Source organism: Sphaerodactylus townsendi, linkage group LG05, assembly GCF_021028975.2.
Source record: "Sphaerodactylus townsendi isolate TG3544 linkage group LG05, MPM_Stown_v2.3, whole genome shotgun sequence".
Lineage (NCBI taxonomy): Eukaryota > Metazoa > Chordata > Lepidosauria > Squamata > Sphaerodactylidae > Sphaerodactylus > Sphaerodactylus townsendi.
The window spans coordinates 74,961,177-74,975,522 of NC_059429.1; the positions used below are offsets into that span (position 1 = coordinate 74,961,177).

The following is a 14,346-nucleotide window of genomic DNA, read 5'->3' on the forward strand; positions in this document are numbered from 1 at the left end:
CCCCAATGGGGACCCAAACCAGCTTAAGTTGTTCTTCTCTCCTCTATTTTATCATCACAAAGAGCATGTGAGGTAGGTTAGGCAGTCTTTTGCTGAGTGACCAGCCCAAACATCACCCAGCAGTTGTGTTCCATGGCAGGGAGAGATTTGAACCTGAGACTCCCAGATCCTCGTCTGAAACTTGAAATGCTATACCACATTGTCACTCAATGAAATGATGAAAAGGGAATCTTACAACAGAATGGCTATTGCCCCACCCAAATTCCTAAATCTTTGCTCTGAGAATAAGATATTCCAGGTCAACACTGCTGATTTAAAGTTAATGGTGAATTTGTTTTTTATTTTGTCATCATCTGGAAAAGCCCCAAGACTACTCTCCGCTTTTAAATAACTTCAGGAGCATGATAACAAAATCATGGCAATATTTACTTTTATTTCTTTGCCTAGTGGATTTAATTGCTAGTACTGCTAAGGTACTCCAAGCACCTGGTTAAACAGTTCCCTGAGATTAAGATCTTATCTTTTCCATTCATGCAGACTGTCATTATATTCTGTTTATTTGCTATTCTGGAAACTCTAGAGTTTCATTATTTGTAATGCAGTGGGGAAGGGCAGCTTTAGAACTGAATCCCTTAGGAAAGAAGGAGAATCTGCTAGTAGATTGGGAGATCATAGGAGCCAGTCATATAGACTGGAGCCAATTATACTGAAGAAGCACCAAATCTTAACCTTACCAATGTATGTAACTTCAGAGCAGACATATATCTGGATCCTTGATAGGTTATTATGAAACAGTCCCAGAAAAGAAATGCCTGGCATGGTATTTATTCAGAAATATGGACTGGGTGACCATTTAAACTTGTCTGTCCAGTGTGCTACTTACAGATTACCTACTCTAAGGCATATTGGTCAACCTGTTCTTTACAGTGATGTTAAAGATATTGGAAACATAATTCTCTATGGAAAAAAATATCACCCAGAGCAAGTTGGCTGCTATTTTCCTCATTCCAAATAGATTGTACAAGCAACATTACTGTTATAGCATGTGGAAAGTTGATGCAAGTTCTCCCTGAGTTCAAATTTTGAACAATAGATTGGAACTTACTAACAAGAGGTTGGAACTGGGGAAAAAATGCTTGTTGTTCACCCAAGTGTAATGACTGCAGCCCACAGAAAGGAGGGGGATAAAGCCAACAATATACTTCCTGCTCTAGGAATCTGTAATAAATAAATACAAAGGGCGGGGGGGAGGGAATTCTTCCATGTTGGTCATATTCATTATGGCTGGAGACTAGTCAGCAAGAGAGAGAGATTGAGACTGCAGTCCTGGGCACCGTTATTTGATACCTGTCTTTACTATATTTAATTTTTGCCAGCTCTCTTTCATCCAATCCATCACGGCCTTCAGAAGTTGGCAGAAATGGCTGGGGCAGTATCTGGATGGTCGTCCATCATCAGATATGACTGGGTGTCATTGGCATATTGATGACAACCCAGTCTAAACCTCCAGATTGACCCAGCTACAGGGTCATATATATGCCAATAAAGGCCATTGTTGTTGTTGTTACAGGGTCATATAGATGTTAAATAATAATGGTGTGAGAATTGCCCTTTGGAAGAGCCACCGGGACTTAAGATGGGAACGAGTTGGGCCAGTGTGTGTTCTATTCTTCATTTCATTTACTCTATAAGAGTACTGTCAACTGAGTGTAATGTTGGTGTTTGTAGTAGTATGGGAGGCAAAATTCTTGCCTTGGGGGCAAAATGCCACTTGGGTTTTGGAGAAACCAATTGCATTTTCTCTGGATTAAGAGAGATCTAGGTGAACATAGCCAGTCAATCAGAAACATTCTGGAAACTTTTGTATCTTCAACATGTATGAATGGGCAGAAAGTTAAAGGGTTTGTGGTGCAATTTCAGCAAGTATTGATAAGGTCTTATTCTCTGGCCCAAGTTTTCCACACTGCCACTAGGACTACGGTCTGCCAGCAGGGGGCGGCAGCCTACAAAATCACAAGCGTATATGAAAGGATTGCAACATAGCTGTTACCAATTTTTGTGTTAATTCTATAGATTAAGGCTAAACGGGTGGTTGGTTTGGGGTGAGCTCTGTCCACTACGGGGCAAAACCAAAAAGTGCCAGGCTTGGGCTGCGGAGGGTTCTCCTTTCCTTCCTTTGGCTTTATGATTAACAATATCTGGGACAAATTTGAGTTGGGGAGGAGGAATTGCCGGAGGCCAGTGTTTGAGACGCAAAGCAAGAGTGGAAATGTGATCCCCGAGACCCACCGAGCCAGATGCACTCGGACTTGCGCGTGCGGAGAATCAAACAATTCCAGGGGAAGGGATCTAGGCTGGAGAAGGGCGGGGGCCGCATGACAAGCCTGTGCGAGCAAAGGTTAGGGTGGGCATCTATTACAGTGACTGTCAGGTATGATGGCTGCAAAGAGAAGAAAGAGCCGGTGGCATTTCAAAGCCTAGCAGGCATGTGTTATGGGTGGCAAGAGCCCCGTAGGCACCACGTGCGTCTGGAGGGGAGCATCCCTGGCCGTCAGCTGTCCTACCCAAACATTTTGCTGGTGGCTGTCCATGGTGCTGCTCGGTTTGCGGTTTTTTAACGTGTTTCTATCGGGTTGCGAGGGTCCGGGGCTGACGCGAGGCCTCCTAGTTGTGCATTGGTGCGTTAGGCAAGGCACGTTCCCACGACGAAATGTGCATGTTCTCCTGGCTGGGTATGCTGCGCCTGTTGATCGGAGTGCGTGCACGGCCGCCGCTACAGTTTCGCCGGGAGCGGTTCCTCCGTGCCTCCACGCCCACCCACTCCCGCAGCCCCCCGCCCGGTTGCTAGCTATGCGCGCGCGCTTACCCGGTCCTCCCCCCACCCGCCCAGCGCCTACATGGCTGGAGGTGCGTGCTTCCCCTGTCATGTGGGTGGCAACAGTTTGCATTGACAGGGCTGGCGGGCGGAGGTGCCGCGTCCGCCGGGCTCTGGCCAAGCGCCCCCACCCACCCACCCCCGCCCCCGCCCCAGCGCCCCAGCGGCGGAGCGGCCAGACAGAGGCAGGGCGAGGGGGACCTCGAAGCGGCAGGCGCGCCCCAATCAACGCGGGGGGCGGGATTAGCGAGGCGGAGCTGGCGGGGAGAGGGCGGGGCCAGCTCTCCCCGCCGATCGACCCAAACTTTCATTAAAGTCAGCGGCCCCAGAGCCCGCGGCGCAGAGTCGTCGTCGGCTTCTGCATAGAGGCACCGTCCTCCTCCTCCGCCGCCGCCGCCGCCCCCCTCGCCCCTAGACGCGCCTGGAGCTCGGCTCGCAGGAAGCGGCGCCGCTGCTGGAGGAGGCGAGGCGAGGGCTGATGCAACGGTCTCCTTGAGGGGAGCCACCTCGACAGCGCGCCCGCCAAGCTCCAGCCCGGCACACGCGAGGCTCGGCAGCAGGCAGCCTCGGACGGCCTCGGCATGGAGCAGGTAAGAGCTGGGCTGGGCTGGGAGGAAGGGCTGCCCGGGGTCGGTGCGGATCCGTCCCGCACGAAGGACCGAGAGAGGCGCTCCAGTTCGCCAGCCGCGGTCGGCTCCTCGGAGCTGTCATGATCTGGGGGAACCCGGCAGGGGGGTCCTCGGGCCCCGAGAGGAACCAATCCCGGCCGGGGGCGGCGGAGCGGCGAGGGGCTGGCGGCCCGACCAAGGCGGGGCAGGCGGGCGCTTCCCGGGGCCGGAGCGGGGGGTCCACGCGCTGGAATTTTCCACCCCGGCATGTGCAGGGGAGGAGCGTGGAGCGGCTCCCACGTGGCGGCTGATGCAACCCCCCCCCCCCCGTCCTTGCCCTTACGGCGGCTTTTAAAGGAACCGCGCACCCTCCTGGGACTGGCACCCCGAGGTGCTTGCGGCTCTGCTGCACTGTCTTGGTGCCGGGGGGGTTGATCGTACGGTCACAAAGGACGGTTCGGCTCCTGCAGTGCCGGGGGGGCGGGTTGGTTGGAGAAGTGGCGTAGCGATCTGGGGTGGTGTCATGTTGTGACAACTCTTGCCAGTTCCAGAGTCCTGCTGCCCATACTAATTCCAGGCCCTGGGCATTCACACACGAGTCAGCACCCCCCCCCCCCTCCGGCCAGGTTCCCCAGGCCATTCCTCTTTCGTAGAGGCAGAATTAGGGAGCGGCTCCTGCTGCGGTAGTTGGGGGGTTCTGGTTTTTCTCCTGCCGATTTTAGTAGCCAAAACTTCGTGCTTCAATGTAGCACTGCTATGGATTGTTGCCGCCCTGGAGAGGGCGGGCACATCAACGGGACACAACAGCGGCAGGCTGAACGTGAAAGACTTTGGAGCTGTGGAAGGAAATGAACGATGCCGAGGAGGAATCAATACCAGTAAGCAACAGGTTAGGAGGCATGAGTAGGGAAATCGTGTGCAGCATGACATTGGGTTTGAAGTCATAGATTCACTAACGTGCATGCCAGAGGGCCACGGCACTTGCTTCACATCGGGGAATGATATCCCTGGATTGCACAGGAAGAATGGAAGGGAGCAGCAACATTCCATTTGGGATACATGTATTCTTCCACCAAATACTGAGACAATGATTTTTGGCCACCTTAAGGAAGAAATAGGTTTGGTTATGGTTTCCGTTTCCATGAGACAGAACCCACTTCATTAGATACATTAATGGGCATTTGTGAGTTGCATTTAGAGAAGAGGTAAGGGGGAGCAGTTTCTTTGCCACAAGACTCTGTGGGTTTTGCTGCAGCAAACTGAAATAACCCCAGATAGTCAGTTTGGCGCTCCAAATTGTACAATTTTATTTCCAAGGTCAGGAGGACAAACAAGCAGGGCGGCAGACAGGATGCGGGATGAAGAAAGTGGCTGAAGTGAGTCCCTGGGTGCAACCCCTGCACTCATTCTGAAAGGGCTGCATCCAGACCAGTAGGGATGGCCCTATAATAACATACAAGCAAACTGCATAAAGGTGTTTCAGCGGCAGGCAGTTTGCATGACTGGAATGTAGAATCTGCCAGGGTGAGTTAGATGCTTCTCAGTTTCTCATGTTCCATGCTCAGCTGCTTAAAGAACCAGAAAGACTCAGGCTAGGGCAGCATTCCTTGCGTGGTGCTTTGAGAGGTGAATCAGTAGCAAGCATAACTGAAGATCTGGCTCCTGCTAATGTGACGCTTTGGCAGAGCAGGGGCCTGGCTTCTTCAAGGTGCAATATATCCCCACCTCTCTTAACAGGTTCCGGCACCCTTCTCAGAGTTGTCACTTGCCTCTCCCAAGGTAACTTTATTGGCTTCCCCCACAGAACTTCTGATCCCCTTACAATTTTGATATGTGGCTGCCAAAGCCTATTCAGTTGGCTGAGAGACCGTTGGCAGGGGAACTCCCATCACTGTGCCAAAATGGGGAGGGGTGTTCCTCATTGCTCTGCCACAAGGACAAGGTAGGCATCCCGCTCTCGAGAGTGTGTGGGGTCTGTGACAAGTGGCTCTGAGACATAGTGCCATCCCTGGGCATAGCTCCTCCAGGTCCCTTTGTGAGATGTACCCAGCTCTTTTGCGGGATTCTTATTGCACTTCCTTGTTTTTGGCATGGCTGAGCAGAAAACTTTTCTGCATCCCAATTTGCTAGGGGTTTGTTGGCAGGACAAGGGCTGCTTGAGAATGAAAAGGGAAACATCATTCCGGTCTCTGTCTCAAGTGGGGGCTGTTCAGTCAGCCTAGGGGTTGGGTTAGAGGTGGTATCACAGAATACTTTCTGTGTCACCTTGTCCCTGCCTCCCAATTTAGGATGCAGTTTTTTTCTCCTCTGATGCCTGACAGCTCGAGGAAGTCCTTCCACGTACCGTTGGACCCTGGTGCAGAAAGGGCCTCTGTTCCAGCCTCCCCTTAGAGTCCTTCTGGTTGCCTAACCTCTTCTCTGGCTCCTGTGATACTCCTTTGTGGTGTTGCACGCTCACCTCAAGCCCCAAAACTGCCTCACTTTGCTTTTGAGCTTGTTTTTAAGCCAAATCCTTTCATGTCCTGAAATGAAGCCCTTTTTAAACTTTATGGGCATTAATATGCAGTTCCCTGTTCTATTTCTGGTGAAGAAGCAGTCCTAGTAGCCCTGCAAAGAAGCCCCTGGGAAGCTGTTCTCGCCCTGCCTTTCCTTTGCCTTCGTTCTCTGGGCAGTGAAACTTGAGCTCCTCGGATGCCATGTCCCTGCCGTTGTGCATTTGCTGGATGCACCGGGAGCAGTCTCGGAAAGCGAAACCAAGCCACAGCCCTAGCAGAGAGATTGTTATTGCATATTGTTTATGACAGGGCCTGTTTCCTGGTATAGAAGTAGCAGAGGCTTCACCTTTTACCTCAAGTAAAGGTGGCAAAAATTCCTGCGCTTAGCAATTTATACACCCAACTGCGCTCTGCACTTAAAACACACACACCACTATGCCAAGGTTGTCTAGATTTTGTGCTAAGGACTGATTGTGAAGTATCTAAATTAGACTATTTTGCCTATTTTTTTTCCTGATTGTCATGAGGTGGCATCAGAACTCTACCTTCTGCCCAGAGGAAATACATCTGGCTTCTGGGATTTCAGCAAGCACTTTCTAGCTTGCCTTTGAATTCTCAAATGTTGGGATTTGCATTTTAACCAAATGACTACAATTCTCCAGATGATGAATTCCATACCCAGTTTTAATTGTTGTGGTTATACTGATAACATACTATTTCTTTAAAAATTTTCCTCCTTCCCAAATTGCTGCTATTTTGTCCTCCCCTCCACAGAATTTATTTCTATACAGTACTTATCCCTGCAACCTTACAGATACTCCCTTTTGTTGTCCCCACCTCCCGAGTCCCGATATGGGCAGTACAGCATACATACAGTCGCACGTATATGTTTTGTATGAATTGATTGTAAATCAGCATCGTAAGAGTTAGTGTAGTGACCATTTCAGCAAGACCAGAGGTGTTCGTTTCATTGCAAACACATTTGACTGTCAAACGTACCATAGTTTAAGGGAGCAATCCAGTGTGAACCAGTCACTCTGTCTGTTTCGTTTATGCCGTGTGAACATCTGCTGAACCACTGTGTAGCAGATTTCCCCAAAGCTGCACACGTGGAAACACAGTAATAATACAAACTGATTGGTGGCCATCAGCTTCACAAGTTTTATGCAGGTGAACGCTGAAGGGCAGGACTGAATTGAAATTCACCATTCATTATGAGTGATTTAATTACTCATTTTATTGTCTGTTTAAACAATTGTGGCTCAGCAGAGCACTTACACAGCAGGGGTAGCAGAAATCACCCAGGGTGTATGAAAACATGGATGTGTGAAAAACCAATTGTGCTGTACTGGACACTTATTAAGCAATACCATGAAACAACCTGTCAAACGCTGACAAAAATTTTTTGTCAAACTGATTGTCTGTTTACAACCTGTAAACGGGATATGATCTGAATTAGCAGGTGTTTGAGCATCCCTCGAGTCTGTGTCATGGAGAGGAATACATCCTATTGTGACATGCTCTGAAGATGCCAGCCATAGAAATGAGCAAAATCTTAGGAGGAAAAACTACCAGACCACAGCCACAAAGCCTGGAAAACCCACAACAGCCATTCCTAGTTTGCTGCAGGAAAGCCAAAAAGAAATCTTGTAGGACAGATGCATTCTAGAATATACTTTTGTAGACTTGTGTTGTGATCTGGAGTCTAGTTGGTGCAAGTTTATGTCACAGTGTTAGTCTTTAAGGTGCCACAACTGCTCCTTCCTGTGGTTCACTGACTGAAGAGAAGATCCTTCATTCGACTCTGCCCTTTGCATTGGGCTTGTTAGACAGCCTTAGATTAGTAACTAGAAGCTCTGTGCAAGCATGTATGCATACACACACATACCCTTCTGAATCTAAAATATAGGGATAATAGTGCTGTTCAATCTTAAGAGGCAGATAACATTAGGCATGTTCAGTGCTTTGAATACTCTAAAATTACAAGTAGATGTTATTAGCATCATGCTTTGAAACAGGGGGAAATACTCATTATGAGTGGGATGAATTTAAGGTATCTAATCCACAATAACATGATTTTAAGAGTAAATAAGGTGGAGGAGAAGGCCTAGTCTACAACATGTAACTTGCATATTGACTGTCTACTGCTTCAGTCTATTCATTCACCTTTTGTCTTAACTGTTCAGGAACTGCTCTTTGATGCTTTCAGGAAGTAAATGTGTCTCATGTCTTTCAGTGTAGCCACTTCTGCCCTAGATGTGGGAAAGATGGCCGTGACCTCCGTGAAGGGACCCTACTGCTTCTTGTAGCATACGCCTCTTGGCAGTTGCTGTAATTATCCCTCAATATTCAGGGTCCTGAGGATTCTACCAGTTTCTTTTTTATTTTTTTTATTGTATAGAGTATTCATACATTTGTTACATTTAATATTTTTCTTTCATCTATACATTTTTTCCATTTTCACCCCCCTCCCCCCCGATTCTACCAGTTTCTGATCACAGAACCTTTCAGTTATTCAAGTTCAAATATACTTTTTGATTGGGGATACAATGATATTAAAGTTTCTATTTTACTCTCACTAGAGCCTGGTGATGAGGCTGAGGGAAAGTTCGATCCCCCCCCCCCCCCCCGCTACAGTCAAATTAGACAAGTTAGTCTCTCTAGGTGGCAAGACAAGGCAGTTGTGCCCTCACAGTATAAAGAGGAAAGGTAGCAGGGCACTCAAGTAGTCTTTTGCTGGGGTGGGGAAGGAAATTTCTTAGGGCTCTATCCTTGCAAAAGGCATGTTCTTGGGAGCATTATATAATGTTTAAAAGGGTGTATTTTCAATTGTGTAATTTCATTTCCATGGGCCATTTTACCTCAACCTCACCCCCAAATAACATGACTTTGGGCCCCCCTTGGGTTAAGAGACTTAATAAAGATCTAGGGTTGCCCCCTTCCACACGATACCTTCTGTGCTATAGTGCTGTAGCACTGTCCCACAAAGAGCAGATGTCAGGGTTTGTACTCCAAGCCTGAAATGTCAGTATGTGAGACAGTGGGGGGATGCTCAACTGCTTATCTTACCAACTCAGGCCCTTGAAACGCCACTAATCCCACCCTTTCCTTCTCCACCCTGTTTCCATTTGCTATAATGTAAAGACATCACCCGTGCTTTCTCTCTTCTTGAAATACTTTCCCTTCATTGACCATACATTCGTTTTTATGTTTCTGTACTACAGACATGCTGCATTACAGACATGTTCCCATTATGGGCAGGCAGATGCCTTGCATACATACATGTGCATATGCACATACACACAAAATAGCTGAAGATGAAGCTGCTTTCCCTTCCCATTCTGTATTGTATCAGGGAGTGGGTGGACAATTTCCTTTCCTCTTTTCATCATTTGGCAGGACCACCTGGTCTCTGGCATAATCGCAAAGCCAACCCAGAACGTGACTAGGTGCACCAGGGTGGAAAGCAATTGCTTCCCATCTGTGTCCTTGGTGGCAGCTGTGCCCCTCTGTGTGCTCAGTGCCCTGAAGACTTCCTCTGCCTGGAGCACTAGCGATGCTCTTTTCCAACCATGTGTAATCCTTGCTGCCTCTTCCCAGTTCAGAGGTGGCAGCAGGCTGAATGGATTAGAAACAATGGGGCAGCCAGGGTGCATGTACATCCTAATTCTGAGATCCTCCATGGTTCCCATCTTTTTACTATCTCTGGATATCTGTTTTATGTCAACAGTCTAATTACGGCAGTAAAAAAAAAGAGGTTTGCTGGAGCTCCATTGTTAGTGGGGAACCAGTTGGAGGGACTTCTTCCTGTTGGAGATTTAGGGTAAGGGAAGCAAATTTCTTGTTTGTCCCCATTCTCTGAATTGTGCCTTTTTTCTTTTCCACAGCTTGCTGTTTCCTTGGTGTAATTTTGCTGCCGTCTGAGGTCTCTGTGTAGCCTGGGAAGTTTAGCCAGCAAGACAGGACAGTGGAGAGGTGGATGCCCATATCACAGCCCCCAATCATGGCAGAAAAATGCAGCGAGGGGTTGCTGGTAAGTCTATGGGGATCTCCTAGGGATCCTGTAATGTCTAGTCTGAAATGGAATATGCCTGATGGTGCTTCTTAGGCATGGGGCAAGCCATGGGACTGAATGGTCTAAGGCAGAAATGGAGCAGTTCCTGGAACTTTTAGCTGCAGAAAAATCCTGCCTTCTTCGTGCTAGGCTTAACCTTCTGGTTCTGTCACACACACCTGCTTCTCTGTTCCTCAAGCATGAATATTGCCCCTTGTGCTTGGATGCAGCCTGTGTTACATGTAGCTTCCACTGTTAATTGCCTTTCCCAGTTGCTCGTGCTTGCCCTGTCTGGCCTGCCACAGAAGTAAGCAGGAAGGTGGAGGGAATCTTGGGACCACTAATTGATATTTAATAATTGGAGTCAGTTGGTGACAGTGGAAGGGGTGGAGAGGAAGAGCAAAGGAAGTTTATTCTGAACATGCAGCTTGACTGTAGTGAGAGTGAATTGTGGCCATGTTAGTAGATTACGGCTACTGTTATCCGATTGATATGGTTTGTATACACATGAACATGCAGGAGGGGGGTCTGAGAACTGGGTCATGCCATGGACCCAACAACTCATGATGGTGGAAGGGGAAGGTTATTTGTCTTGGACTGTACATCACGAGGCACTGTCTTGTTTGGCCCATCGCTCTTCCCTGTCTTGCAAATGTTCTGGGAACAGAGAGGAAAGCTGTACTTTTCCCATGCAAACTTTACCAGAATCAGATTCCTTCCCAGAAGTACAGGTGATATCATTCTCTCCCCCTGGCAAAGTGTTGCAATGTCACCAAACATTGGTAGGCAAACACAAGTCCATCAGGTAGAAAAAAGCTGGGTTCAACCACACTGCTACCTTGTGTTTGTGATTTCTCCATCCACGGAGAACAAGGCTCCCTGGAGGCGCCTGAAATAGCCTGCACCCCAGCCAGGGGGCACCGTGCCAGCTTCAGGCCTGGGATGCATGGGGGAAGGGGAAGCTTGGATAGCTGCAGCATATATAGATTGCAGACATACACAGAATCCCTTGCACTCCGTGCCTAAAGGACACTTCTTTCTTCTATAGCATTTCACAGGCACATTCCCTGGCACACCTTGTGGTGCATTGCTTGATGCTTTTCTTTTACACTGTCTTCAGGAGCTTCATGTGTACAAATCCAAAACACTAATATCCTTGCTTACTTTTTCACATACACCCTTTTGAATCTAGGGATTGTGTAAACAGAACGCTGCCTTTGCTGATGCTCCATTGGATTTCATGCCAATCCAACTGAGAGCAGTTGTGCTTTAGAAACAGATTAGCCATTCTGCATACAGATGAATGGAGGTGATGCATAAAGATGCGCTCGCCCACTTGCTGGCCTTAATGGTGCTGCAGGCCGGATTGGCTTAATCTGGGAAGCAAGGGGTGTGGGTAAAAGAATTCTGTTTCATATGCTCGCCTGTCAGTTGGCTGTTTTCAACTTTACATGCTGCTTTAGGGAGCATCCAAACAGGCCCACTACAAATGTGTGCACATGTTTACGTGTTCAAAAATGCCAGGAGTGCTGCACCCGTTGCACAGCTTCCACTGCCCCTTTGATGTATAATGTATACTATCTTGTGTACTTTTGTTTTCTTCTTCCCTTGATATCATTTTTACTGCCCTCCTGCTCTCTAGCTCCCCATCATACCTCTGGAGCCCTTTGGAGTTATCATTATGCCACAGGGCAGTAAAGGTGGGATGTGTGGAAAGGAAGGTCCAGCATAGTTTTGGAAAGATAAATCTCTTCTGAGTCAATATTTAACCAGCTCTGGTAGCCATGTATTATTGTGGGTAGGGTTCAGAAGGAGGATGTTTGTATATGCTACTAGGGGAGGAAAAGAGAGGAATAAATCAGCAATAACCCACAGTTCACTACCTATTTCATTTGCTGTTGGAGTTCTAGACTGATCCCCACAGACTGTATGGTGTTTAGGTCACTGGGACAGCCACTGGAGCTTTCTGGCCACAGAGAAGGAGCTAATCCCCTCGTTGAGCTGCCTGGACATCATTGAAATAGCAGCATAAACCCATCACCCATTAATCTCCTAGCTCAAGGCAGGAATAGCATCTCATGGCCAGTAGCTTCCCTCTGTGTGTCTGGAAAAGAATGGATCAGCTGTCTGTGATCCTTCTTTTGGGAAGCTCAGTGATTACTGTAGGGCAGGTTTCATACTAGATCTCATGTTTCTCGGCTTGCTGCAGTCCATTCCTAAATAAACAAACACAACCTGGCACAGGATGTCCTGGTCTGACAGCCACAAAGATTTCTGAGGAGAGACAAACAAGGGGGCAATTAAAGGTACATCAGAATCTATTTGTCACTCTGCCTCCATTCACTTTCTTCTGCTGTTGAAGCCTACTTCACCCTCTTTGCTAGTTCTCTTTCTTCACCTGAATGCTGGCCCGGTTGTATTCCCACAAAATAATTTTATCCTGGGGTCTTTAGGGACATCTCTGTCCTGATATTTTCACATGGCATAAAGCAGAATACTCAGGGAAAAGGCCTATGGGGCCTTTTTGTAAATCTGAGTAACACGAAGCAAGATGTTGTGCTAGGGGATAATTTGGAGATGAGTATTCCTTGAGTTGCCCATCTTTGAACATTGTTTTGAGACTGATACCAGGAACCCTCATTTGAGACTGATTATATGATCTGTGCAACTATATTCCTTTACTGGTTTCAATTGGAAAGTTGTATGGAACAAAAAAATAGTCTTAAAGATAATAAAGGCCATAAAGCATGGGAGGCCTATTAGTACAAGTAGTGAGATCTGGAGCTTGTAGTGATAGCCTGGCTTGTATGGCAAATAGAATCCTATACTCTGTGTAGACAAGAAGTGAACCCTTTGTTTTCAACTTGCCTTCAAAAATATCTGATGGTTAGTACTACTGCTTATGTTGATATTTACAATGGCCAGGCACTTCAAGTGCCTCGAGATGCCAAGGCTTGGGCTATTTACCGTGACCCAAAGTGACACAGCATGCTTCAGTCTGATGAAGTGGAAAACTACTACAGTTTCACAGTACTTGGGAGATATAAAGCAAGCTAGGCACAAAACTATAAGCAAGTTCTTCATTCTCCTTTCACCTGGTGATAGCATTTATACAGTGGAACTAATCGATAAGTTTGCAGGTGTCTGTGTCCCATCAATGTTTTTCTAGCCAGCCTCTATCCAAGTCAGCTAGCCATTGGATTATTTGTGAGTGCATGGCTTTTCTGATACTGGAGCGAGAGGATTTTTCCTTCTTTCCAAAAAAGCATATGTCTGGATAATGAAGGAAGGATCCACTTCTTTAAGATAGGGCGAAAGCAGGGCATTGAAGAATATAACTTAGGCTAAAGCCTGCCAAAACACTGGTGAATTGTATACTTTGTGGGCCTCCAGCCTCATTGAACCCGTGGTCAGTTTTAGGATTTTGAAAAAACAATGTGAGAACAACAACAAAATGGCTACCGTTCCATCCACTATTTCCCAGGCCCCCACATTTGCCTAAGGGTCAAATACACATCCTGGTCCTGCAGGGTGAAATCCTTGTTCTAATGTCATACCATTTTGCATACGCTCAGCACTAGTTGGGGAAAAGAATTATCAGATAGGGAGAAGAACAGCATAAGTCCACTTCCTTCCAATGTATCTTTCAAGAAAGCACCACATGGGGGGAGCCTCATTTTCAGTGCCAAGTCACAGAGCAGACATCAGGAGTGTGTTTGTTCATAGTACAGCTATGTTTACACACTTTTGTGGGCAAAATGTGTTAGAGTAATACAGTCCAACATGAAGAACTTGGAGGGAGTTTGAAGGTACGACACTAGGAAACTGCTGTGTTGGGTGTTAAGTGTGCCCCTGCGGCCAGTTTTGGAACATTTTGTTTCAGTTCTCCCCAGTATTTAGTGATAACCCCCAACAAATCCTCCTACATCTAGATTTACATAAGATATAAAAGGCTTGGAGCAGGGATGGAAATGATTTCTCAGTTGTGTAGCAGTCAGGCAGAGTAGTGTGGTGGTTAGACTGTTGGACTGGCATGTGGGGGCCCCAGGTTCCAGGTCCTACTCTGCTATCAAGCTGGGTATGGTTGGATCATTCACTCTCTCTTCGTCTCACCTGCCAAACACGGTTGTTGTTTTGAAGATAAAACGGAGCAGGGGCAAGCAGTGTTCATGGCAATATAAAAATATGCTAAAATATCTCTTTATAGCTGTATGTACGGTAAAGGACATTTTTATGGATGTTAAGCACTTGCTGCATATTTGGGGATTCTAGGACCCCAGCCCCAAGTTCTGGCTTGGAGGCCTTTGCATATGG

General features: G+C 47.3%; 1 protein-coding gene across 4 annotated transcripts in view; it reads left to right on the forward strand.

Moving 5' to 3' along the window:
* Positions 1-3,144: 3,144 nt before the first annotated feature.
* SLC6A9 (solute carrier family 6 member 9) overlaps positions 3,145-14,346 on the forward strand; it is a 52,897-nt gene continuing 41,695 nt past the window's right edge. For 2 of the 4 annotated variants that reach the window (XM_048496012.1, XM_048496008.1), the window contains exons 1-2: positions 3,145-3,465; positions 9,866-10,011. Coding sequence is in view for 3 of the 4 variants with exons in the window: in XM_048496008.1 (XP_048351965.1) it covers positions 9,993-10,011 (19 nt within the window). In the remaining variant the exon portion in view is untranslated. Of the gene's footprint in view, positions 3,466-4,134; positions 4,373-9,865; positions 10,012-14,346 lie in introns of those variants that run through there. The other 2 variants (XM_048496011.1, XM_048496009.1) reach the window with 2 other exon arrangements.